The following is a 25471-nucleotide window of genomic DNA, read 5'->3' as shown; positions in this document are numbered from 1 at the left end:
ACCTCACATCACACTCCAGTCCTGTCTCTGGTTTGTCTAAAATCCTCAGAATCTTTTAGTCCTGATGCCCAGAAAGGAAAGCAGACGTATGATGCAACTCTTGTCAAAGAGGTGTATTTCCCATCACTATGTTCTTGCACCGTGTAACTTGAGTTGATCAGCTGCAATCTGCAAACTCTCAACGTAAGTCCCACATCTGGCAAGGCAATTAACCAATCATAGTTAAGGATTTTGGGGACACCCCTCTGCTCATCACCTTTTGCATCTCTCTCTCTATCCTATGTTCATGTGATTGGCTGTGATTTGATATCTCAATGTATTATTAATAATACCTCAAACTTATTCCTTTTGTTTCCAATAAGCTCTCCTACACCGAGACTAAGGTAGATTTACAACAGCAGGTTTGCACTGAAGTGCTCAGTTATTCTGTTTTAAAGACTCTCCGTCCTTTTCATTAACTAGCAAAGTAACGACTTTGTCTAACCAAGTGGCAACCTGTTGTTGTTGAAAAATGAATCCAATAAACTGCAGTACCTCAAGTGACCAGTTGGCTGCAAAACCCCGAAAAGTAATTCTGAACTCTGCTGACCCTGATGAAAACTCAAATTATCATTACAACATTTTCTAGTTTCTCTGTCATTTTCCACTGCTCCTCTCCAGACCGCTGCAGTCACAGCCACGAGGGATGAACCCGGCTGCTGCTGCTGCGTCCAGAGTCCTCATAACACTTTCCAACACAACTATAAATAACCGTACACAAGATTCTCTGTACCGGCGGGGTCATTATACTTTTAACAGGCCTGGGTCTTCTCCCAGAATGTGGGCACGATTACTCTATGATTTATTTGAATGCACTTTTCTGTTTGTTGTGTTCAGCTGGCACATTGGGCTCAGACCACTCACCAGGAACCCAGAGGTGCTGTCCAACAGGCATCGAACTCTGGCGATGAAACATCTGTTGAGGAAGCAGGAGAGCTCAGGAGGAACCCCCCCAGCCTCGGGAGAATTGAAGAGACTGCTCACGACAAAATCTTCACCTGAGACGGAGGAGAAGAGAATTCAATATGGATCACTATTTGGAAAACACGGAGCAATTTATAAAACTTGAAAGCGTCGGGTTCTTATCCAGAAGCACGTTAAAAAATTAGATTTAATCTTACAGTGTGGCACATATTTCATCATCAGATTAAAAAATGTTTAAACGTATGATATAAATGGATGTCATGACTATGGATTTATGCAAAACATTTTTTATTTTTTATTTTTCAGTTAATGATTTTTTGCAGAGCTTTCAAAACAAGCCATTGTTAATATGTTTGATCTCGGCCATGAGCGTGATCATCCCTGTTGAGTTTCCCCCCCAGCTTTCCCGGGATCCACCCACCTGTCCCTGCAGGTATCTGGCCGTCCTGGTGTGCAGACGCCCCCTGGTGGGGAGGACACATGGCCCAGTGCAGCTGACGTCTGAACTCCTGACGGTCGTCTATGTGGATGTAGTCGAACACGTTCTGGTGCATCACGTCTGTCTGTGGGGGAGGATTTAGAGATTCTTGGTCAATTTGTTGAAGACAATCTGTCACAGATCAAGTTTTAAACCGTTGGTATAAGAAGTGGACGTTGCCCATTCGTTTTTAGACTTCAGAATGAAGAAGGCAGAAACCAGAAGAGATGGAATCTAAAATGAACAACAAGAACTTGACTTTATATTTTCATTTCAGCTGTGTGTGCTTTCAGGTCCCTTCATTCTTGAAATATTTCCATGGAAATTGGAAACCTAAGTGTCAGCCTGGAGGACGTCAGACCTCTAAAACTTTCGGATGGCGATGAATCAGGGCATAGGCGGTATATTAGAAACAGACGTAGCTACAGTGATGACACCCTTGAGTTTTAAAGCCCTAAATTTTGTCATTTCGATCCTTTTGCATATTGTTTTTGGAGCCTTAAGAGACCTTATTTTGATGACTGGGTGGATGTGCATTGCTACACTTCAATACTGGTTCAATCTGATATAAAAGTCACGCCCTGAAGTATGCATGCTCATCTATTAAACTCTAAACTAGAATGTACTAAATGAACATCGTGCTGTTGTGAAGAAGACTTGAAGTTAGAAACTGAGACCATAAAGTTATTAGAAAAATGTTTGCAGAGGGAATAAATCACTGAGAAGTAGGACCATTTTGTGGCAAACGCAAAAGTGCAAAATCGAAAATTGCAGTTCCTTAAGTGTCCACTAGAGGCTGTCTCCAAAAGTGATTTAATCCAAATAGAGCCTTATGTTACTGCAAAAAAAGCTATTTTAACAGTAGTCTAAACTACTCATTTCTCAAGTCATGACAACTGTGCAGGATGTCTTTGAGAAATTTTCCAATTCGCTACGTTCTAAAATGTATTTTAACTTTTTTTTTAGCTAAGTGTAAAATATGACGCTACCACCAAAATAAGAATCTCAATGTGAGGGGGAAACTGTCGTTAACTCTTTGATATGCCAGCTAATGAATTAGCATCATGCACACTGTCTCTGATAACTTAGTGTTCGCTAAACCACTCTTCTTTAGCTCCTCCCTTTTTTTATTTTTTTTATTGAGTTTTTAACTTGAACAGTACAAATCACTGCATGATGTACAGAATACAAAATATAAAGCCACCCTCAGTCCCACCCCACTAGCTCCTCCCTTTTGACCAAATATGGTCACTTCCGGCTGCAAACAACCAAGATGGAAATGGCCAAAATGCTAAACTTGAGGCTTCAAGACGCAGTCTAAAAACACTAGCTTAATTTCATGGTGGCTACGTCTAATACTTATAAACAGTTTGTCTTGAGGAAGAAGGCAGGTAGGCAGGTGTAAGGCCTTCCTTCTGGAAGTCTTTACAAACACCAGCTCTAACTTTGGACTTAGCTGCCATTGGTCCAGCTGGTAGCTTCAGTTTGGAGGAGAGATTCCTGTTGTTGCTGCTCAGATTCACTCTCAGTCTGCCCCAGGATTCACAGCGAGCGTGCTAATTCCTCTTCATCACACACACACAAGGACCTTACTGTACACACAGAGTCACAGCAACATGCATGTACTTTAGCTGCTGTGGATGTGCATGCACACGTACAGTCAGAGGCTCGGGGCAGCTGTAGGGCCAGAGAGGGCAGCTGTGTTTGTCAAACATCGCGTGACACCAGCTCCTGAACAGCGGTCCAGCCCAGCGAACCCTCCCCATCCATCCATCCACACACACACACACACACACACACACACACACACACACACACACACACACACACACACACACACACACACACACACACACACACACACACACACACACACACACACACACACACACACACACACACACACACACACACACACACACACATATAAAGAGCTGGGTTCCAGCCCACTCTCGTCATGCCTCTCTCTCTTTTCCAGCAATAGCTTTGCTTTCTGTCATTCCCTGACAGATTCCTCACTAAAACGTTCAACCTTCTCCTCTTCCCTCTCTCCCTCCTCCCGTGCTCTCTCTCCAAAATTTCCACACTGGTGGCACGCGAGGCTTTTTGATCGCCTGCCTCTGAAAACACAATCTGTTCCCACCGTCTTCGGCCTGTGGTTTGGTTCCCTACCGGCAGTCAAGCAGACGGATCGAGTGACTATTGTTTATGTTTCTCGTAAAAATCACAGAGAGGAAAAGAGGAGGGAAAAATGGAGAATAAGTGATATTTTTGCTGACCTTCAAAGGCAAACGGCCCCGGCTAACAAACGGGATCAAAGGCCAGCGGAGGTTTTCTGCTCTTCTGCAGAGCTTTCTTGTGGTGCTACTGAGAGAAGCCTTTTCCTTTCTTCTTCTGTGGTACATTAAGGATAAGTGTCCTTCTGACTACAATTGTGGGCTCAAAATTACGTGACATGTTGTCGAGGCTTTGGAGGAAAACAAAGTCACTTAAAAACAAACCAAATATCAGAATACTCTCAACATGTGGGAACGACTAAGAGAAGGTTTTTACGACGGTCTGAAATACATCATCAACTTCTGATTCTTTTTAAGTTCTTGGAGAGGAGACTGTTTACTTTCAATAACAGGTTCAAACAGGTTAGCAACAGTATTCAGAGACAACTGTAGTTCTGCTTTTATTTCTCAGCAGACTGAGGGGGGCCGCCCAGGTTTTATCACAGTGCGCTATCTGTGAAGCTCTGGCAGGGCGCAGAGTTATCGGAACTGGCTTTGGATAAAAAGGGCGAGCCCGTGGATTGCTGCTGCTGGGATGCAATCCGGGACTTGATCAACCTCAACCTAAGGATTGATCAACCTGGGTCATCTGGGTGAGGGGGGGTCTGATGTTAAAAGTCCTGAAAACCCCCATGACCCCAGGAACATCACTGATGACAACATCGACGAGCAGTTGATCTCACTGCATGCTGCCCGTCATGCAAACTACTTTGCATGCTGGGTAAACTGTTGCTGCTCGTCAAAGAGCATCTATACCGCCACAGCTTTTCACATGTCCCTCACAGCGGGAGAGTTTGGTGGTCAGATGGACAGCTTTTATTGCAGCGGCCAAGCAGCAGTCGCGTGATATAAACGCCATCAAGCCCACCTGAGGGGGGTGTGACCTTCCCATCAACCATTGTGGCTTTTATAATATTAATTAGCAAAGTTTACAATCCATCTTGCTAAACTAACGATGTGAATACGGTGATGTTTTACTTCACCATCGTTAGCCTGCTTAGCATTCTAACATAGCATTAACCTGATGGCTGCTGTGTTTCCAAGTTCTTCTTTGTTCACACTGCCTCTCATGCAACCCAGCACACACACACACACACACACACACACACACACACACACACACACACACACACACACACACACACACACTGTGGCAGGATCTCTCAGACCGCTTTGGTTTTTATGTCGATTTCATGGCGCTGGGTTACTGCCCCCGTCTGCTTGTAAGCCAAGTGAGAGAGCTGAAGCGAAAGAATTTCTACCCCAATGTCAGAGTGTGTGTGTGTGTGTGTGTGTGAGTTTGGGCAGACATGAGGTTAAAGGAGGGATTTGAACAGTAAAAAGCACTTTATTCATGGTTTGGAGGGAGAGGGATGATTTCAGCGAGGCAGGACAGGCGAGCCCGTGTTGATATCATCCATAATTAAAGAGTGGCTGGTGCAGCCGCTGGAGAGGAAGCACGCTGAACCGCTGGTGACTTATCAGCGCCCTCACACACACAGACACCCAGAGCGTGTGTGTGAGGGTGAAACAGAGGTCTTCACCTTCCTGTGGCCTCTCAGCTGTGACTTAGTGGGTTAGACCTGCCGTCTAGATCCAGTTATCAGACTGCGGCTTGTTAGACGTAGGATGAAAGAAAGAAGAAACGGCGGGATGGAGGAGAACAGAAAGGATCAGCTGAGGGTGAACCCGCTGGATAATGTCACTGAACACTTGTTGAGTCACAACACACAGAAGATCTGCAGGGGGAATTTATTACCATGACTGAGAAAAGGAGAAATAAAGAGAAACTCCAACATGATACCAACGATGATATCTAGGGGGCGTGGCTTCAGCTCAGACGGAGGAGGAGCTAAAGAGGACAGCAGTTGTTGGTCTACTGCTGACACTGCTGGATAAATAGTCTGTTTTATCATGTGTTACATAAATATTGCTTCTGTACTAACCGTGTGAAACACCAAAGTTACACAATAACACAACAAACCTGCTCAGGCTGTAGAACTGCAACAAGTTCATTTTGAACCTTTAAGTCAACAACCAAACAAAATAAGGTAAAATAAGACCATTTCAGTGATATTTATGGGCTTGGTCTTGGCTCGGTCTCAGAGCACTCTGGTTTCAGGTAGGTCTTGGTCTATCTTCAGGTATCAATAAACCGGTTGTTATTAAAGTTCATCATAAAGTGTTTAACCCTCGATATGAAGCAACTGAAACCTGTAACTCACCTGATGGAACCCCAGGTAGTCCACGATGGTCGAGGAGGCGTAAAAGACCATCCCGTCACTGCTCACCACCAACGCAAAGCCTGTCAGAGACTGCACACACACACAAACACACACACACATACACACACAGACACACACAGAGAAAGAGACACAGAAATAAGTGATGACTCAGAGCAACTCATGCAGCAAATAAACTCAAGTGCAGCAGATACATAATTGACAAAAACAAACAACTGTATTTATTGTGTTTCATCTCTGCAGAGGTAACACACACACACACACACACACACACACACACACACACACACACACACACACACACACACACACACACACACACACACACACACACACACACACACACACACACACACAGTGCTCACTGCCTTTAATGTACATTTCTTTCTTCTAGGCTTGGAACAAAGTGAAGCGTGTTTGTCAGCCTTTGATATCAAAATACTGAATTTGAATCATTCTTTCCATAATTCTCAGAAGAGCCAATAACAGAAACATCAGAAGAAAAGAAAGAATAACACTGGAGAAGCAATCAGACACAGATGGGTCTGGATGGGAGCCGGACAAATTAAACCTGAAAATATTATTTTTGAACGTCTTTTAGAAATATGTTCCGGTGGGGTTGGATTCAAGGATTTTTTTTAAAGCAGCTCAAATGGACGTGAAGATTTGCTCCTTTTTAAATTTGAAAAAAACTTTGATAATTGAATCTGTTTGAGTGGAAACCTGCTTTGATTCTGATACCAAACACATTGATTCAAAGCAGAGAGGCTCCCGACACAAACACAGTCCGGTTTCCAGTTTCCCGTTTTAATACACACACACACACACACACACACACACACACACACACACACACTCTCTAGTTCACAGACACACGCACGCACGGACGCACGCACACACACTCTCTCTAGTTCACAGACACAAGTGTTGATTAAAAAAATAAATATTAAATAAATACATAAAAGGCTTCAGAGTAAAAAAGGACAGACAGATGGAGAGTGTGAGAGAAGAAAGAAAAACACAGGAAGGAGACGAGCGCTGTAGTGTGTGTGTGTGTGTGTGTGTGTGTGTGTGTGTGTGTACAGCTGCGATAGCGTGACAACTGCAAGGCTACTTGACTTGCGTGACTGCTGCTGCCAGAGTCTGTCACCTCTGTTTTACTGCGAGACTTTGCAGGTCTTCCCCGGTGGTGTGTGTGTGTGTGTGTGTTTTATATATCCCTGTGGCCTCTAAATTCACACTCACACACACTCTGCCTGTCTCTCTCTCTCTCTCTCTCTCTCTCACCTCACAGTGATCTGATTGCCTCAGCGAGCAGAGCTGCATGAAGCTCTCTGATACCTGAGTGTGTGTGTGTGTGTGTGTGTGTGTGTGTGTGTGTGTGTGTGTGTGTGTGTGTCCTGAGGTGTGTGAGTCATGTTGTGACACAGCAGCACAGTGACAGGAACATGACAACATGGGAGAAACATATATGATGAGCTGGGAGTGGAGGGAAGGATGACTCAGGTCATTGTTGTAGCTGAGGATGAAGATGATGTTTGACGAGGACAACCTGCATGGATTCATGACATGCGGGGGGGGGGGGGGGGGGGGGGGGTCCCATCCACACACACACATTTAGACACACAAACACTCACATCTCCTCTTCACTTCTCCTGATTCTGACCTGACTCAGCATGGACATAAAGCAACAACATGTAACTTTTCCACCTTCAGATACGATCTGATAGAACAATAACTTGGTCTCTCTGCAGACTTCAGTCATGAGTACTTGCTCAGCTCAGCATCATGACAGTAAATCTGCATGTGCACGGGGAAACCTGATTTGCATGCAGCTTGAATGAAGTCCTTACATTTTGGAGCTTTACAAACATCTGGAAACAGCATGTCAGGTCAGAATGTAACATATTTCTGAAAACAGAGCATTGTTTTCCCAATATTTCTGAAAACAGAGCATTGTTTTCCCATCATGTCAATCCAGGAAATATGAAAATATCAGATGTTAAGACGTTGAATTAATCTTCCAAGAGTCTTAACGCTATCAAAGCCACATGTGTGGTGTGATATTTCTTCTCCAATCAGATCGTGTCTAATTCACTCACAAACAGCAGAGCGTTCTGGAAGTGTGAAGGAATGAAGGAAGAAAGGAAAGAAACCAGAGAGAAGGGAAGGAAGAACAGACGGAATGAAGGAGGGAAGGAATGGATGGAGGATGGAACGAAACAAGAAAGAAGGGAAGGAAGAATGGATGGAAGAAAGGAAGAAAGTAAAGAAAGAAGGAAGGAAGGAAAGAGACCAGAGAGAAGGAAGGAAGAACAGAAGTAAGAAAGGAAGGAAGGAAGGACAGAAGCAAGGAGGGAAGGAAGGAAACCAGAGAGAAGGGAAGGAAGAACAGACAGAAGGAAGGAAGGAAGGAAGGATGGAAAGAATCAAGAAGGAAGGCATGGGTGGAAGGAAGGAAGGAGGGAAGGAAGGGATGGAGGATGGAAAGAAACAAGAAAGAAGGGAAGGAAGAATGGATGGAAGAAAGGAAGAAAGGAAAGAAAGAAGGAAGGAAAGAAAGAGACCAGTGAGAAGGAAGGAAGAACAGAAGGAAGGAAGGAAGAACAGAAGTAAGAAAGGAAGGAAGGAAGGACAGAAGCAAGGAGGGAAGGAAGGAAACCAGAGAAAAGGGAAGGAAGAACAGACGGAAGGAACGAAGGATTGAAGCAAGGAGGGAAGGAAGGAAACCAGAGAGAAGGGAAGGAAGAACAGGCGGAAGGAAGGAAGGAAGGAAGGATGGAAAGAATCAAGAAGGAAGGCATGGGTGGAAGGAAGGAAGGAGGGAAGGAAGGTATGGAGGATGGAAAGAAACAAGAAAAAAGGAAAGGAAAGGAAGAACAGAAGGAAGGAAAAACAAAACCAAAGAAAGAAATCAAAGAAACAGACGTATCCAGAGAAACATGGTGTGCAGTGTTTGCTGCTGTTTTCTGGAATGTTTCCCTCGTTCCTGGCATACTGAAGCCTTTAGCTCATGGAAACATGGAAACAGGCACCTGCTGCTGGCCTGCTCCTCCACTGATCTGCAGCTACGACGCCCCCGGCTCCCATAACCGCCCCTGGGAGACTAAAAGCTTTGACTTACAAAACTTAAGAGGCGCTTTGCACGCAGAGCCCAAAATAAAATATTCAGGTCCAGTGAATGTGGAAGTAGAGGAGGAGGAGGGGGGGGCGGGGAGCTCGGTCTCTTTGTTTCTACACACTTTCTTTGGTTTTACTTCTGTCTCACTGTGAGGGGATGAAAGCAGCGACCATGAGGTCATCACTAACACGTCCATCTGTGTGGAAACAGGATCCAGCATTAATCGAGGTTAATCTCATTTCTCCTCCAGTGTGAAATAAAGTGTTTCAACTTCAGCCATCAGAGTCTCTTCAGTCCTTCTGGTGTGGCTGTCAAGCTTCATGAACAATCTGACCACCAGAACAAACACACACACACACACACACACACACACACACACACACACACACACACACACACACACACACAGTTACAAAGTGCAGGCGAGCGGGGTGCTCTGTGGACATTGTCTCAGAGAGAGACGCCATTCTCCCTTTGATTTTGATTAATGTGATCAACGGCTCAATAATTCTATGTTGAGGAGGGAACAGTTATCTGCACGTCTAGTGGTGCGATGAGCTCTGAACGCCATGATTTGGACGGATAAGAAACAAAACTTATTCCTTTCAGCTTTTCCTCGTTTATTTTCGGTCATTTGAGGTTTGATTTGTTCTCTATTTCCTCTGCAGAAGTTAAACGGTTCCACTCTGGTGAATTTGCAGGACCAACTTTTTATTACGTGTCATGATTTAACTCGCACGAAGAGACAGTGGATTGAATCAAAACATTAAATTGTGAACAATATTTGTGGATGTTTTGTGAAAGTTTGCTCCACATATGAGTGGAACTTGAGTTTCTGTTTTATTCCAAAACTTGTCAACAATCGTCCAGTCCTGGAGAAAGTCTTAGTTGTGTTTCCCTGAGTGTATCCTCACAGAGCTGTAAAGCATGGCTGCAGACTTTTGTGATCCAGATTCTCCCTCACTTATTGATCGTAAGTGTTATTATTCATTATGAAAACATTTAAATAAACACAACAGATCAAACTCCTGAAGTCTGAAGTGCTCACTTATACTCACACTCACTCCACAGACATTTACAAAGACACACAAAGACATAAACACACACACACACACACACACATATATCCATCATCTTCCTCTCTTGGGATCCCGTCGCCATAACGACTAATGCACAGTTTGCTGCGAGGCCCCTGCTGCAGGACGAGTCACGCAACGGGAGGCGGCTCATCATGACGGTCAATCTCTCCTTTTGTTCAGAGGCCCTTTGAGACAACCTGACACGTTAACAGAAGCATCAGTGGGTCGGCTCGCCTCCCTGTGTGTGTGTGTGTGTGTGTGTGTGTGTGTGTGTGATTTCTTGTTTTACAGACAGCCGTTAGGATATCAGGTGTGCAGGATTGATCTGATTCTCTCACGGGTCTCGCGGCGTCTGATCGCTCCAAAAGAAACATTTCCCTTTCTAAGAAGTCTAAGAAGCAAACTGCACGAGTTTCAATCCAAAATATTCATCATGTGCAGCTGTGCCAAGTCAGACTGGGTGTCCTGATTTCATGTCATAATAACAAGAAGTTTCGTGTGAGATCTTAAAATATTTGTAAGTATAATTAATCCCTGATCACAGTCTGATTAGAGGTCAAAGCCTGACACACAAACACGCCTCTCCTCAGAGCTCTGATTGCTGTTGACAGGCTTGGTGTGCTCTTCTCACTCTCTTCTGCTCACTTTCACACACGACCACATGCATTCAGACACAGAGACGCTCAAACATGCAGACACACACACACATGACTGGCTTCTGAAGCCGCCAGCGTGTGTGAGTCCCCACCTCCTTCATCAGCTCTGACACTCCCGTCTCACCCTGATGTCACGCAACCGCCGCTCTGCAAAGGAGGTCAGGGCAGAGGGCGAAGGGCACACACACACACACACACACACACACACACCACACACACACACACACACACACACACACACACACACACACACACACACACACACACAGACACAGACACAGACACAGACACAGACAAAGACACACACACACAGAGCAGTGGTGTGGTTTCTCACCTCCAGCAGAAGGCCGCTCTCACTGGCCGCGGTGCCCAGTGGAAGGCTCTCCTTCCTGGGTTCAGGGTTGGAGGATGCTGTGCTGATGAGCTGCTTCCTGGAGGTCTTCTCTTGGCTCGCTGTGAAAAATAAACAAACAGAGAAAGGCTTAATGAGCTGTAACAAGAAATAACTAACATTAAACTGAACACCTTAAAGCAACTGCATTAAAGGACGTTGTTGTTGTTATCTGTATATTCGACTGAATCTGTAAACCTCCAATCTACATCTAATGTTAGAACAACTGTGTGTCCCGTGTCTTTAATCTGCGTCTTTGTTTTCTGTTTTTGCTGCATTTAAAGAAGCAGTTTAAACGCTTTGAACAGGAGCACCAGATAAAAGTGAGCCTTTCTTACTGATTCTGGAAGTTTATTTCAGCAAGCAACTATTGTTCAGGCAGTAGCAGATGCCTGAAGGCCACATGACAAGATTCATAAAGTGAAGGTGATTCAGAAGAATAAGAAGATATACTTCTTGAATCCCTGAGATTTTGCAAGATTTTTTAGACTTTTTTTTCCTTCTTGTTAGCCACCTCACAATAACGTTAGTCTCGTAAGAAGAAAAAGTTTAACATCATAGTCTCGCAGTTCCCAGAAGCTGAGCCCAGTATGGAGAGTTTGGATGGATCCAGGACAGCACAGGCTGATCAGCGACCGATTCAAATCCCCCAGTATTCATTAACGTTGTCTCTCAACTGAACCAAACGACTAAACTAAAGTTAAATAATCTAAAAACAAGTTTCAGTTCTTTGGAATCAAGAGAGAAAAATCCTTTTCTCTTGCTTTTTTAACAACAGGGTGATTTGTGCTCGTTTATGACTTCTTCTTCTTCGAGGTCTGGGAAGTAAAAACCGTGCACACCTCAAACAGGCCGAACTTTAAACTGCAACACATCGACCTGCTGCTCGCTCAGAACACAGAAACAACATGCAGAGAAATGCTCAGACAGCAGCGGCAGTGAGAGAGTTTGGACGCTCACACATGTGGTCGACACATTAACCGCATTAGTCTCTTTTTTTTCATGCTGCTAACTCCAGGTATTAGTGCATGTGGTTGGCCGGACTAACAAGACAAACACAGGAGGATTTCATGACTTTAGAGGATTCCCCTCACACGATATGGACTCAAGCACACGCAGAGAACAAAACACAGGAGGGTGAGGGAGTGCATCGACATGTCCCACTCTGAAGCCAAGCGGGGGAAAATAAGAGAAAGAAGGGCAAATCTAGAAGATTGTTCAAACCATATGTAACAGTCCGTCTTTACTAGTGCCAATAAACAATAAATCATGAAACTACATTTGAAAACTCTTTTCAATGTAACACACGTTCATCACAAAAATCAGGCAAATAGTTCATTTTCTGTCTGACACAACGCAGACAGAAAGTCTTCTCCGGACACTTTCTGTGTCAGAGGGAGGAACATCGGACTGTATATGAAATCTTTCTTTTTGTGTACTGGACGGACAGAGAGTGATTGTTTTTGGAGTTTGTGACCTGTTTGATACACACACCTACCTCCCCCCCCCATTGAGGAAATGATTTCAGTGATAGACAAACTTTAAATCTGATATTTCTCAATGTTTCAATGATTTGCTCCATAACTGTTCCACTGAAGCTTCTGAGCTTCCTCTGCTGCATGAGTTCATTATTTTGTTTAGGGTTTTCAAGGTTTGGAAAGTTTTGGAAAGTGAGGAGAAAAGGACGCTAACAGCTGCAGAAAAGTGTGAGAGGAGCTCCGTCCCGGCTGCACAACGAGCTCGACCTCTGACCTCTCTGTGGAGGGAGCTAACACATGAGGAAACTTTACATCTGGAGCTCAAAGGAGGGTCCTCTGAAGGGTCCTTAAGGGCCTGAGACTTAATGAAGAGGTCTTATGTTCGCAGCAGATATGATCCCTTTGGATCCTCGTAAAGATTGAGGATTATTCCTGCCATCGCCTCTCCCCCTCACTTCAGAAGAACAAGTTGTAAAAATATCACATGCAAGTCACACGCCATCAAATACTGCATCCCAGGCCTTCCTACTACCATGCCAGTGTGTGTGTGTGTGTGTGTGTATACATGCAATTAGCCTATAGGAGAGTGGCGTGCAGAACTGTCATATGTGCATTGGTGACGTGTGCGTTGCGTGTTGCAGGCATGTTTGCGTGTTTCTCTTATGGGTGTGCTGTCAGGGGGCATGTGGCTCACTCCAAGAGATCAGCCCTACGCTCCGTCACTCATTGTAGCAGGCATAGATTAGTCACGCAACACACACACACACACACACACACACACACACCCCCACACCCACACACACACACACACACATACACCGCCTCATTATGAAAAACGATCTAAGTGTGGATGTATGTATCTTCTGATGCTTCCTATAGACCCCACCCCCACAGGATAACCCCATTATGCATCCCCCCCTTTAACCTTGCACCACGTCCATCCCTCCCCCATCAGCCCCCCCCCCATCCTTTCTTTGTTCGACTCGGCATCGCAGGCGATCGACGACCGATTTCGTGACGCCGGAAGAGTCTCGCTCCTCTTAAACCTGGCGTGCAGCACGCGAAGCTAAAGTACCCGTCCGAACATTTTGTCAGGATTAATTCGTTTTAATCATTCATTTCCTGCGTAGCCTCAGCAGGTTTGTCCAGGCCGTTTATGTGAAAAATAAAGGCGGTAATGTGCGACAACTTGTGACAGGCGGCTTCGTAAACGTAGGTGTTTTGTCATGAGCTCCACAAACACACAAACACACTCCGACTGCCCCACACACACACACACACACACACACACACACACACACACACACACACACACACACACACACACACACACACACACACACATTCTCCTCCATCAGTGGAAACTAGCGCAGAGGGAAATGAATCTAATGAGCCTCTTTATTTCCCTCCTTCATCACCTCATGTATTTTTGTTTTCTCTCTTATGGCAGCTCTTGGAGAGGATGCAGCGTCAGGAAAGACAAACACTCGGCATGATTAATTATCGGCACCGGCACTTCCTCCGCCAAGAACACAGACCTTTATTCACACACTCGCTCCTCCTGTCTTTGGGTTTGCTTTTCTTTGCCTCCCTCTCTGGTCAAAAAAAAAAAGGAAAACAGAGGAGCTAATGGCGAGGCGTTTATGTGGTCTGTGCAGGACGAGGGTGTTAAGTACAAAGTGACAACTAGAGAAGGGAAGCAGGTGATGCCAAAGGGTGAGGCCCTGAGTGTCTCGCTCCTTTAGTCCAACAGGTATGGCCTTTCCATTTCCAGTAAAGTTAGGACCACCTGGCTTTAGAGTGCCTCCATTTGAATAATTCAGGCCCCAATAGGCTCAGAACTTCTCAGAGAACAAATTCAAGTAGAAAAAAGAAGAAATCTGAACAGTTTGATCTGTTGCAACCAAATAGAAACTGATAGAAAAATGTAGGAATAGTGAGAAAACATCTGCAGAGACAGATAAGATTCCTGCTTTAGACTCCTGTGTACTTCATTTGTGCTTTCTTTAAACCCCCCTTTAATCGGGCATTAATCTTTGCAGCCTCCAGGGGGTGTGATGAGTCTGTGTGTGTCTTTTAAAGCCACTTCCTCCAACATGAAAGAGCTGAAAGGAGACAAGAGGAGAGAAAGAAGAATCCCCTCCTGTGGGACTCATCGTGTCACTGACAGGCTTTTAATCTGAGGATAATGGAGATAAAAGACAAAGAAATGTCCCCGAGATGAATATTTCAATACGATCATGTACATTAGATCCAAAGATGGCACGGCGGGACATGATTTAAAGAGTGTTGCATGACTGAGAGCGCTTCATGAGTACAGGAGGAGCACGCGTCTCCGGCTCAATGCTGTTTTTTTTACTCCAGGTCTTTAGATCGGACTCGTCTCAGAGCAGCTTCACCGTTCATACACGGCTGCTGCAAGGTCGTCACGATACCAGGATTTGAATCCTCGATATGATACTAGCAGAAAGCAAACAGTATTGATACCTAGAAGTCAAAGGCACCTGATATCAGTAACTTCTTGTTTTTGCTGACTAAAAATGGCATAAAGCTCCTTCAGTCTGTCGTAAATGAACAAACATATTTAGCGATGTTTCAGCACAGAGAACATGCCAATGTTTTTGTGAAATGTTTGAGTGCAGAAGTCGTCTCACTCTTTTGGTTGGATGCATTCCTCTCCTGTGCGCTTATCTTTAACCCTTTTTTAAAGTTTGGTTACTTTACGATATGATCAGTCGTTAAAATAACAGAGATTGTATCGGCTTAAAACTCGGAGTTATCGAAAAAAAGAATCCAAAACTTTGACAATCAGAGTTTCAACACCTCATCGTTGGCCAGTTTAGAGTCGCGTGCAGTTTAAATGAGATTTGATTCTATTTGAGGATATGAGTAATTTCAACCAGAAACATTTGTGGGAAGTAACTCTGACAGCAAAGCTTTGCACGCTACCAATGACTTCACACCAAAACAAGAAGAACTGCAGCAGTGACAAATACAGTCTGGTTAACCAGAGCCATGAAGAAGAAGTTTGGACAACTCTGCAAAAGAAAAGATAAACTGATGATGATCATGCAACAGATGATACAAACATTTCTCATGCTTGCAAAGTAATTCCACTAAATCTGATTTTAGATGCAGAGATTTGCACTGAGCAGGAATTCTCTCAAGGTTCAAAACTTTCTAAATGTTTTGCTGCAACTTCTTTTTATCTCTGAGAGAAAACAGCAATAACCAACACTTAGAGCTTGTCCAATGAGAGAGGAAATGCATCACTCCTCTCATTCACCACTGTGCAAATACAGTACAAGCTTCTGCTGAATGTAGCTTTACTTTACATTTCAAGAAAGAGAAATAACGAAATGCCTGAAATACTGAACTGTTGAACTTTTTATGACAGCTGTAGTTACAAATATTATCAAGCAGCATCAGAGTAGATCAACTTAAAGGTACTATGTAGATTTGGCGGTTGAATTTGAAAGTTGAAGAAGTGAAACAATTCTATGCTATATTTTCTGAACTAAATACACAAAATTTACTCAAAGAAAAAAATGGCTCCCTGAACACTGTTTGGATCTAAACAGCTACCAGGAGAGTTACAGTTTCACTGCTGCGGCCCCCCACCATAACTTCTTGTGTAGCTTTTTATCTTCAAACAGTTCAAGGGATTACATTTTCATCTGAGGACAGTTTGTGTATAGAGTTGTAGAGATAAACCTGGTGGCCCAGTATCACAGTTCTGTACTTCTTTGATGCTAATGCTTCTGTTGTAATCCTAAAAGCTGAGCCGGGGTGGGGGGTCACAAATGAACCTCTGTGCAGGACTTCTACTTTGTGATTTACACCTGAAGATGATTGTGCTGATGAAGGGGATCTGGGGATTCTTATTACTACTCTCTGATCCACTTTAAGAAATGAGGAGATAAGTGATTTTCTCTTTCTGATGACGGATGTTTTTGAAAAGTCTCAGATGTGAGTGACACCCAAACACATCTCTGTGATCTGTGATTGGAGCAGCAAGGGTGCCATCTCTTGGCAGCTGATGCTCTCTCTCTTTCTCTCTCTGAGCTGAACATGCGAGCGCCGAGCAGCACAGCAGGCCCCTCCCCTCCCACAAGGGTTGCGTGAGTAGAGAAAAACTGTGTGTGTGCACATGTGTGTGTGTTGAGGTTGGGTTGGCTTACAGCCACTTCCTCTGCCTGTTCCCGCCCCCTTCTCCCTCTGTGCTCTCTCTCTGCAGGCAGGAAATCCACAGCAGAGTGAGCAACACCAAGGGAGAGAGAGAGAGAGAGAGAGAGAGAGAGAGCGAGAGAGAGAGAGAGAGAGAGAGAGAGAGAGAGAGAGAGAGAGAGAGAGAGAGAGAGAGAGAGCTCTGGCTGATCAAGGGCTGGTTGTCACGCGAGCGAGCCGTCTGTCAATCTCCCCCCCCTTCCTCCTGACAGGGTGCTGGCGGCCAGCCAAGGCCTTGCGTGCAAGCCGGCGAGCCACATTAGCCCATAAAGAATTTCATAATAGCAACAGCTGTTAAATATTGATGACTGCTGGCAAGCGCTCAATGGTGCTCGGCAGAAAGGTTAAGCCTCCGCTGTAATGGAAGCTAATACTTCATTATGCCACAGATCAAATGTCCGGATCTCAGATCCCAGACCGACTGTTTCTTGTTTTTCTAATGTGGCCGAAAGTTTTTGTTTTTTTCACAACTTTGTGAAGACAAACAGAAGCTTTTTCCTCCCGTCTAACTGCACGATGATGGATGAATATCTGCTGCACTGATTCAATCTCCCTCCATGCTCGATATCAACGTTAACATGGGATTGAGTTTTTAATCTTCCTGATATGACTTTGAGTGTTTCCACTCGGACATACTGTATAAGATTACTTTGAAGGATTAAGAGCAATTCCCTTTTGTGTGTTAACAAAACAACAACTACAAAAAGTACTTTTGTTGGAGGCACGCAAGGAATCACAAATATTCCTCTTTCAGAGGAGATTAAAGAGAGAGAGAGAGAGGGGTTTGTTCCTCTGGAGCGGCTGGGGGAAGTTGATTTCAGATTCCTGAACAGAGCGAAAACAAAAGCTTTGTGGGCCGAGATACAGAATTAAAGGGAAGTGATATTATGACAAAGCAAATGGGATCAGAGAGGCGGCAGGTCGGGTTGTAAACTCGATTGTTTCAACTTGTGTGTTTTGGTTGGCAGGCGGATGCTCGTCACCGTGTCGAACATCTCCACACATGAGCCCTTCAGCAAATCAGACCTGTACCACAACTTCTCTATACTGCTACTGTATGTGGCTGCTGCATGCTAAACTGACGCCACACACACACGCACACTGGACGCCTATTCTAGCCGTCATAATGTGAGAGTCATCTAATTGCTTCTATAAATAGAGAACATGAGTGATTGCTGTGCACATGACCTTGAGAGCATGATGTCTGTCTGCAGAGAGACGCTGCTTTAACATCTCAGCTCTTCTCGACACGTCTCAGGGATAATAACCACACGGCCGACACGCTGCAGCATTTACACAGACAAATTAGAAAAACTAAGTGGCCGAGGCCTTCGAATGATGCACTCTCTTACACACACACAGGCTGCATTCATGCATGCTTTGCGTGAGCTGAGACAGCTACACAGCGCAGGTTTTAATTTGAATGTACCCAAATGAATGCAACAGTGTGCGTTCTTTAATTGAAGACAACAAGACGCTCCAGTAAGCGGGGAATCTGTCCTACCAGCCGAGCGTCCACCCTCTGCTCAGCGGGGGTGAGCTCAGGACAAACACTCCCCTGAGTCACATTTATCCCAGCAGTAACCCTGCCTGCAGGCTGCATGACAGCACTGTGTACGCACTCTGAAGACTGTATGTACAGCTCGTAGCTATAGTAACAAACACTCAAGTCTGACATAAACTGTGTGGGAGGGGAGGGGAAACTTCAATGTACTTTTACCAAAGGGCTTGTTACTGTGAAAGTGTTTCTGAATCTGTCAACCAGTCGTCACACTTTCACATCTTGATTTTTACTTTATGTCCTGTCGCTTTGTCACTTTGTGTTCGGCTGCTGCTGTGTTCTTGAGCAGACTACCTGTCCTAACAGACGGTTCATCTCCATTGTTACAGTAAGCCATTTCTCCGTTCTCTCAGCTGGTCTCCTCTGCTGCTATATTTATCTCAAACGTCCTCTGATTGGCTCATTCAGTAGCAACATTTCTACCCAGCTCTGGCATGAAAAGGGAACACAGTCCTCATTAATGTTTGGAGTAAAGTGATGAATCTATAATGTAAAATAAAAGAGTACAGGTTATGAGCCCTGCATGTTCGTGTCGTTCAGTAACTCAGCTCCTGCATGCCTGTGTTTGTTTTCTCTTCTATAAATAGCTCTTCCTCTGGATTCCTGTTTTGCTAAGGATGTCTCTGTTGCTCTCTCATGGAGCTGCTGCTTAGTAAAAGTTGCATTCAGGGACCCCACCTGGCTCAATCTACTCCTGCACTCACACGATCTCTGTTTTCACGAGCAGTGTGACGCTGAGGAGGCCGACGTGAAGCCAGCGCGTTGGACTCTAAACGTCTCTGTGTTTGCTGTGACTGATTTGGAGTTTAATTAGAGTTCAATTTGAAATGAAAACCTCTCGCTCTGTGTAAACAAACAAGACGCGTGGAAACAGATGTGCACAGAGAGGTGAAGTGAACGTTTTAAATTAATTAAAGATGGAATTCAGACGGAGAGGAAGAACGGGAGGCTGACAGGAGATAAATTATTTTCTGGTTCCACATGAAAGGAGTCACTCAGGCCCAGGCCTCGGTCCAAAAAGGGCATTTATTTAAAGGTAAATGCTCTGCAGAGTGCAGCTTATAATTAATAAACCTCCATAAAGTGTTTATCATGCAGCTCTGTCCGTTATTGACCTCTGAGTTCGTCATTAGGAAACAAAGCTGAGCTTTGACTCTCCTGCTCATTCATACTGAAAAAGGAAACGTCTAAGCGACACAAATCAGGGAATAATTGTTGCTTTTCTTGTCTGCACGCCTGCCTGAGAGGAGAGCCGTGGCCTGCAGCTCCATGTTCACCTCCTCTTCAGTTAAACGCTCCGTGTGTTGCGTGCCAAGCGGGTGTCACTCACATTATTCTAAATAACAGGGACAGCACAACATCCGATTATCTGGCTGGTATTCTCCGCTCTTTGTGCTGGCTGTAAACAGTCAGCAGCTTCTCTGGAAAAGGTCCACACCTTTCACGTAATTCATCAATGATCCTGTTAGCTCTTTTTTTTCTTTACCCACAATGCTGCTGCATAACAAGAGGCTAATCTGTTAAAAAGATTATGGTGCCGTTTCGGCCCATTGAGGCAAATAATAATGGGCAGATGGTCCCTCAGGCTGAATCCATATGGGAGGGAAACTACACTAATGCTCCCGTAGCACGCGATGCTAAACAAATGCTAACCGCTGAGTGACTAAGGGGGACTTTACGACCTCAACAAGTTGTGTTCAATTTGCTGAGATCTGACTCAAGAAGGGATTGTTTTGGGGGAAGAAAAGCAAGAACAAAGTGGCTGACATGATGATGAATGGAAGAGTGCAGTAATGCGGCCGCAGCATCGTTATTTAATTATCGTATTTATTCTTTTCTTTAACCAGGAGTCCCTTCAAGATTGAGACGTTTGAGAGGGAGATCTGTCCAGAGCTGAACGTTAGAGACAGTTTGATCAAACATGAAAATAAAACACGGGCATGTGGACATCCAGCACACATGGAGAACATTAACTCCAGCTCATATGAAGAGAATGCATTCCTCAGATTACAGATTTAAAACTTTTATTTTTTGTTCATCTGCAGTGGAAACATCACCGTCCTGCAAAAACCCCGTAACTGCAAAGCATCAACGTTTCATGAGCTGAGAAAACACGCTGCTTTTTCAGCTTTTTTGACGAAGCACATTGAGATAATCTGACAGGTTTTTTACTTGTTTATTGAGCCGGAGAAGTGGGAGGACATTTTAGGAACATTAAGGAACACTTCATTATGCAGGGTTTGATTCCTGCAGGCTCTTCTAGGAGTAATTAAACGGGTGCGAGGCCGAATTAAGTGATTGCCACGAAGCTCGCCATGCTTTATGCATGAAAGTCATTAACATGTCAGTCAGCGTCGACACTAACGCAGGTGTCATGTAGCCACAGGGTTACTTTCTGTGTGTGTGTGTGAGACCTGATCTGTGAAGCAGGTAATCTAGAGCGATAGCATTATGCAGAATTGAAGCTTCTCTCCCTCTGCAGGAAGATTAAAAGAATCCTTTTCATTAGTTATAGTTTTATGTAATCCTTCATGTTCTCTTGATATATTTCGATACAAAATGTTGGTAATTTTCTCCATTTATTAAGATTTTGGAGAGTATCTCAGTTAAAGAGGATGTCTGGTTTAAAACTAAATCAATTATTTGTTTTTGTGACATTTATTATAAAATTCTTGTGTTTTTTGGCAGGAAATGAGGCGACACCGGCAAGCTAGTTCAGGCCGACACCTCGAGCTGCACTGATTTCACCATTGACTCATTCTCCACAATCACCTGACAACATCTCCTTCCAATCGTTATCTATTTAAGCTGCAAGATCTCCGCTCTCTCCCTCTTTGCTCTCTCATCACCACATTTGACCTGCAGCAGGCCTCTACCTGTCGGCTCAGAGCGGGGGGGTTTAAGATATCATCCCATCACTCCTCAAATATCTGCATGGTAAATAAAACTGCGAGGAGTGATGACGACAAAACAAACAAATTTCATTCAAACAAATATAAAAGTGAATTGTCCGACTGAAATCAAGATGCAAGAGTCTTCACCTCTAATCCGTTAAAGTATCTGATCTTATTGATGCTTCAAAAAGTTGAATAACTCGAGCACAACTACCCATCTTACTGAAATGTTCACTACAAGTCGACCAGTTATTCAGCTCGTTCTGGAGGATATTCTTCAAAGATGTTAGAGGATCAGTCTTTCATTATGCCTTGTATTAATAAATGTAAATAATAATAAAATCAAGATTAAAATATTTAATGTTTCAGGAGACGACTCTTAGTGCTGACTCCTTCGAGATCGAAACTTCACAACCTTCAGTCAAAAAAACCCCTCTGTTCTGGATGTCAAGCTCTCGTTGGACAGGTGAGATAAATCCAGGTGAGTCAGTCAGATCTGATCTGTCAGGTTTGGATCTTTCGTGAGCGTTCACTTCATATTCTCCATCTGTGGCCCCCTCGCATGTCATTGTTCTAATCCAGGCTGTTTATACCAACACTGCTCCTCTGATCACTTCATTTGGCTCGAGGAGGGAGGACATATACCCCTGAGTGATGACCCAGCAGGCAGAATGAATGTGTGTGTGTGTGTGTGTGCCTGTGTGTGTGGAGGATATAAGGGGCGGAGGGCATGATGGGAGTGATGGTGGGATCACGCAAGCTCTCTAAAAGAGGAAGAGTCAGGAGAGAGTCACGCATGGCGAGGCTTTGCTGTGGATGCCACTCTGTCGCCACTCCACTTCCTGGCATCTGGTGTTAGCGTGACGCTACCGCTGTATATGTACGGATGTGTGTGTGTGTGTGTGTGTGTGTGTGTGTGTGTGTGTGTGTGTGTGTGTGTGTGTGTGTGTGTAAATGTGTGTTTGTTTGTTTCTGTGTGTGTGTAATTCCCAACCAACAAGAGAGATATTCAGAGTGTAAACAAACACCGACTTGTCTGGCCGCCTGTCGCTCTGAATAGGAAAACTATTTTTCTCAGCGGACGTGTAAAGCTGCTAACCGCGGCGCCCTACACCTCGCCTCTATCAGAGCGGATACTGAATACACGACAAGATAAACCTGTTCTTAAAGGGGCCATGCACCTGTTTGTCTCCTGCAGGTTAGTTTCTCATGACATCCTGTGAGAAAAGCTACAACATTTCTTCTGTGTATCTGAAGGAGCTTCTTCAACCTGATGATGTCATAGTGATGTCACCTCTGCAGCCTCAGTCAGGGCCCGGACACAAAGCCGACAACCTGAGGACGTGGATTTACAAAGATGGGGGGCATTAATGAGAAAAGGAGGGTCTGTTAGAGGATGATTTTTGCACATCCAATGATTTCAAACTTTATTCATATGTAGGACTAACAATCAGGAAAAGCATCAACCAGCTGCAGAACACTTCACCTTCATGTCAAATTTAAAGCATTGAGAAGATGTTTTGGTCCACACAGACCGCCTGTGATTACATAACCATTATTTCATGAACAAATACCAAAACAAGCTCGGCAGGTTTAAAGAGGTTATTTAAAGAAACGACTCATCAAGTCTTTGAGCCGCTGCGTTGACAGGTTGTCATTCACAAAGAATGCAGAGGTGATACCTGTGTGAGACTTATACTGCTTTCACACCTGCAAAAACTACTGATATTTGCAGGAGGAGCGTCATGTTTAAACACAAACAGCCTCACTCTGACTTCACCCGGAGTTTCTTCTTTAGACTCTAGAGGGTAAAGAGAACCAATATTAGAGGAAGTGCAGTAAACGAGGCAGGTCTCTGTGTGAGCATCTCGCCTGGTTTTGTGAGTGTATTTGTGTAAATGAGGAGGTCTGACTTCATTTTCTGCTTGTTGTGTGCGAGTGTGTGTATGACAGTGTGTTTGTCCCAACCTGTTGATGATCTCATGGCCGTGTGGTTAAATCTACTTTTATCACTAAAAACGGACTCTGCTTGTCACGAAAGCAAAGTCAGAAGCAGCGGTCAGTTGTGTGTGTGTGTGTGTGTGTGTGTTTGTGTGTGTGTGTGTGTGTGTGTGCGTGTGCGTGTGGGGCCTTGTGAGTGTTTTTGTCTGCATCAGTGAAGAAAGAAGGATTGTTTTGGACAGCGAGGCGCTCGGGCACCCCGGGGTCAGCAGACAGAATCCAGAGTCTCTCGTCCATTGACCCAAAAGCTTCTGTGTCACAAACAAACACACACCGCTAACTTTCACTGCCTGGTAACACACAACGCGGCTTCAAGTCAGTCTGTGAAGTTTCAAAGGTTCAGTTTTAAACGCAGAAAGGACGCTTCTTTTGCAGTAGATTTATTTGACAAATTGGAAATGTTTAGTTGTAGAAACATTGCAGACACACCTGAGCGGGAGACGAGTTTACATGTTAAACTTTGTTCTCATATGTTGCATCGAGCTGCAGCCGGTGAGGAGCGATTCTTCTACAGAGCCGAGGCAGAGAGTAAATGTGGAAAAAGTTTCAGAGGAAATATTGCAAGCTAATTGGATTTCTGTAAGCAGTAGGTAATATGCAGTCATTATATAATTTGATTTGTTAGGATTTATGTGACTTATAAAGACAGCTGCTGAGAAAAAATCCTGGAAGAAAAGCAAAATGAGATCATGAGCATCTGAGGTTTGTTTCCAGGCTGGAGACAGGAATGTAATCAAACAGAAACGTCTCCGTGGTTATGTCGAAGGATTAGAAAAACGACCACGGTTAGGGCACAGAGTCCTGACGGGACTTCTGGAGGCTTTGTGCTTCAAAGTTTGAAAACAAAGAGGTCGAGGTTTAGAGAGTTTTCAAGGTGAGAGTCTGATTTTTCCTCACGAACGGCACGCTTCTCACACTAACCTTACAATTATCGCCTGCACACTAATGAACCTCACATTACAACCTGTGTCAGGAAACCGCCATCGGGCTCTGCAGCTTATAAACCTCCATGTTGGCTCTTTGGTGTCGCCCTGCAGCTGAAACCTGCGGGCTACACCGCTGGAGCAGCGCCCAAAAGGCCTCTCTGTGACTCCACTGAATGCCTGAGTCTAAAGCTGAAGGGAGGCGGGACGGCTGATAAACGCTTTCTAACCTGGGACATAAAGCACATGTCCTTTAGAGGTGGAAAAGCTCTAGTGTTTGACTCTTATCTCTCTTTGACCACATGTTGCTTCTTCATCTCCTCACAAAAATCATCAAAGTTTCATCCAATCACATGAAGCTGCAGTGCGCTCTTAAATGTGACATGTTTGTGGTTTGAAGTCTGCAGACTGCAGGAGCTGCTTTGAGCTCCAAAGACAACTTTCACAGCTCGATTGAAAACGAACATTTAACTTCATAAATCGCGTGATTTGGGAATTTGGGATGAGGGAAATCATTAAATGAATAAAAGATATCAAAGGATTGAAATGTCCGTGATGTGGACAGTCTAAGGTTCAGAATATGTTTGTTTCTGCATGTCAGCGTGCTCGTCCTCGTCCTTCAGTATTTTCTGCTCACAGCTGAGCTTTGATTTACGAGCACGACCACAGAAATTCCTCCGGAATCGCTTCAGGATGTCTCTGGAATAAAAGCAATATCTCTGATTTAGGAAAGTATTACCAGCTTAAAAACAGTGCAGTGTCGCTGTGGCCGAGTCACGCGAGGGAGGCATGACTCTCTCTCTCTCCTTCTCTCTCTCTCCCCCCCTCTCTCCCCCTCTCTCTCTCCTCTCCCTCCCTCTCTCCCCCCCCTCTCTCTCCCTCCCTCCCTCCCTCTCTCTCTCTCCCTCTCTCTCTCCCCCCTCTCTCTCCTCTCCCTCCCTCCCTCTCTCCCCCCCCTCTCTCTCTCTCCCTCTCTCTCTCCCCCCTCTCTCTCTCCTCTCCCTCCCTCTCTCCCCCCCTCTCTCTCTCTCCCTCTCTCTCTCCCTCCCTCTCTCTCTAAATTAATTTTCATATGAGATGAAACAAGTTTGTTTTCATTTGGACTCTAAGTGAGATTCTGAATAATGTTTTTATCCTGACTACACTTTTTTAACCCTGTAAAACACAGAGGTCTGACCTC

The 25471-nt window shown here is 44.5% G+C and overlaps 1 protein-coding gene across 1 annotated transcript in view; it reads right to left on the bottom strand.

The window, feature by feature from the left end:
- LOC109992652 (uncharacterized) overlaps positions 1 to 25471 on the bottom strand; it is a 75355-nt gene that overhangs the window by 5339 nt on the left and 44545 nt on the right. The window contains exons 5-8 of the mRNA XM_029279592.2: positions 11151 to 11269; positions 5943 to 6032; positions 1385 to 1526; positions 904 to 1037 (exon numbers count right to left, since the gene is read on the bottom strand). Of these exons, the coding sequence (XP_029135425.2) occupies positions 904 to 1037; positions 1385 to 1526; positions 5943 to 6032; positions 11151 to 11269 (485 nt within the window). The remainder of the gene's footprint in view (positions 1 to 903; positions 1038 to 1384; positions 1527 to 5942; positions 6033 to 11150; positions 11270 to 25471) is intronic.

The sequence above is a fragment of the Labrus bergylta genome, chromosome 20 (genome assembly GCF_963930695.1).
Source record: "Labrus bergylta chromosome 20, fLabBer1.1, whole genome shotgun sequence".
Lineage (NCBI taxonomy): Eukaryota > Metazoa > Chordata > Actinopteri > Labriformes > Labridae > Labrus > Labrus bergylta.
The sequence above is the reverse complement of the archived record's forward strand: the minus strand, read 5'-3'. Positions and strand labels throughout refer to the sequence as shown.